The sequence below is a fragment of the Eimeria mitis genome, genomic scaffold (genome assembly GCF_000499745.2).
Source record: "Eimeria mitis Houghton genomic scaffold, Emh_scaff2794, whole genome shotgun sequence".
Taxonomy (NCBI): domain Eukaryota; phylum Apicomplexa; class Conoidasida; order Eucoccidiorida; family Eimeriidae; genus Eimeria; species Eimeria mitis.
The window spans coordinates 2,595-3,715 of record NW_013571133.1 but is presented as its reverse complement, the minus strand read 5'-3'; the positions used below and the strand labels follow the sequence as shown (position 1 = coordinate 3,715).

Sequence of the window (1,121 nt, the reverse complement as noted above, 5' to 3'; positions counted from 1 at the left end):
AGCTGCTGCTGACGAGCTGGGAAGCATGGGCAGCAGCAGTTGGGGTGTCTGTGCAGCAGCTGCAGCAAATTGTGCTTCTCGTGCATGCGCCAGAAGCTCCACAGCAGCAGCAGCAGCAGCAGCAGCAGCAGCAGCAGAAGCAGCAGCAGCAGCAGCAGAAGCAGCAGCAGCAGCAGCAGCAGCAGCGAGAAGGGAAGAAAGACGATGGACCTGCAGCAGATGCAACGAGCGCTGCTGCTTCTGCTGCTGCTGAGGGAGACAGCAGCAGCAGCAGCAGCAGCAGCAGCAGCAGCAGCAAAGGGGGCAGCAGCAGTGATGGAATTAGCTGCCCTAGCGGGGTGCTGTCTGCTGCTGGTTACGAGCTGCTGCTGCTGCTGCTGCATGCAGAAGGCGCGCTGCTGCAGAAGGGGCCCCAAGGCTCCGAGCTGCTGCTGCTGCAGCGGCCCCCCTCTGTGAGTGAGTGGGCTGCTGCAGCAGCAGCAGACACAGCAGCAGCAGAAGCTGCAGCAGTTGCTGCAGCTGTCGCTGGCAACTCCTCAGATCCAGAGTTCGCAGCAGCAGCAGCAGCACCAGCAGCAGCACCAGCAGCAGCAGCAGCAGCAGCAGCAGCAGCAGCAGACTGGGTGCATGCACGGCCTGATCTATCAGCAGCAGAAGTGCAGCAGCGGGAGGCTCTAAACAAGCAGCTACGTGGGCTTCATTCTCTGGTGTCTTGGCAGCAGCAGCAGCTTGCTGCTGCTGCTGCTGCTGCAGTGAGAAGATACCAAAGCACTTCTGCTGCTCGTCAGGAGCAGCGTCTTGCTGCTGTTGATGGTGCTGTAGCAGCAGCAGCAGCAACAGCAGCAACAGCAGCAACAGAAGCAGATGGGTTGCTGCTAGTAGCACTGAAGAGTGCGCGAGAAGGCTTAAAGAAACATGCAACTGAGACCATGCATTCTAGACACCTTGCTGCTGCTGCTGCTGCTGCTTCTGCTGCTGCTGCTGCTGCTCCTGCTGCTGCTGCTGCTGCTGGTGGTGGTGCTGCTGCAACTGCCTCGGCGTCAATCCATTCAGACGAAAGCAGCAGCAACAACAGCGACAGCACCCTAACCAGCAGCAATAACAGCAGCAGCAACACCAGC

At 59.8% G+C, this 1,121-nt stretch overlaps 1 protein-coding gene across 1 annotated transcript in view; it reads left to right on the top strand.

The window, feature by feature from the left end:
* EMH_0058850 (uncharacterized protein) overlaps nt 1–1,121 on the top strand; it is a gene marked incomplete at both ends in the record, with an annotated part of 3,612 nt that overhangs the window by 142 nt on the left and 2,349 nt on the right. Inside the window, one exon of the mRNA XM_013497615.1 lies at nt 3–1,121. Within this exon, the coding sequence (XP_013353069.1) occupies nt 3–1,121 (1,119 nt within the window). The remainder of the gene's footprint in view (nt 1–2) is intronic.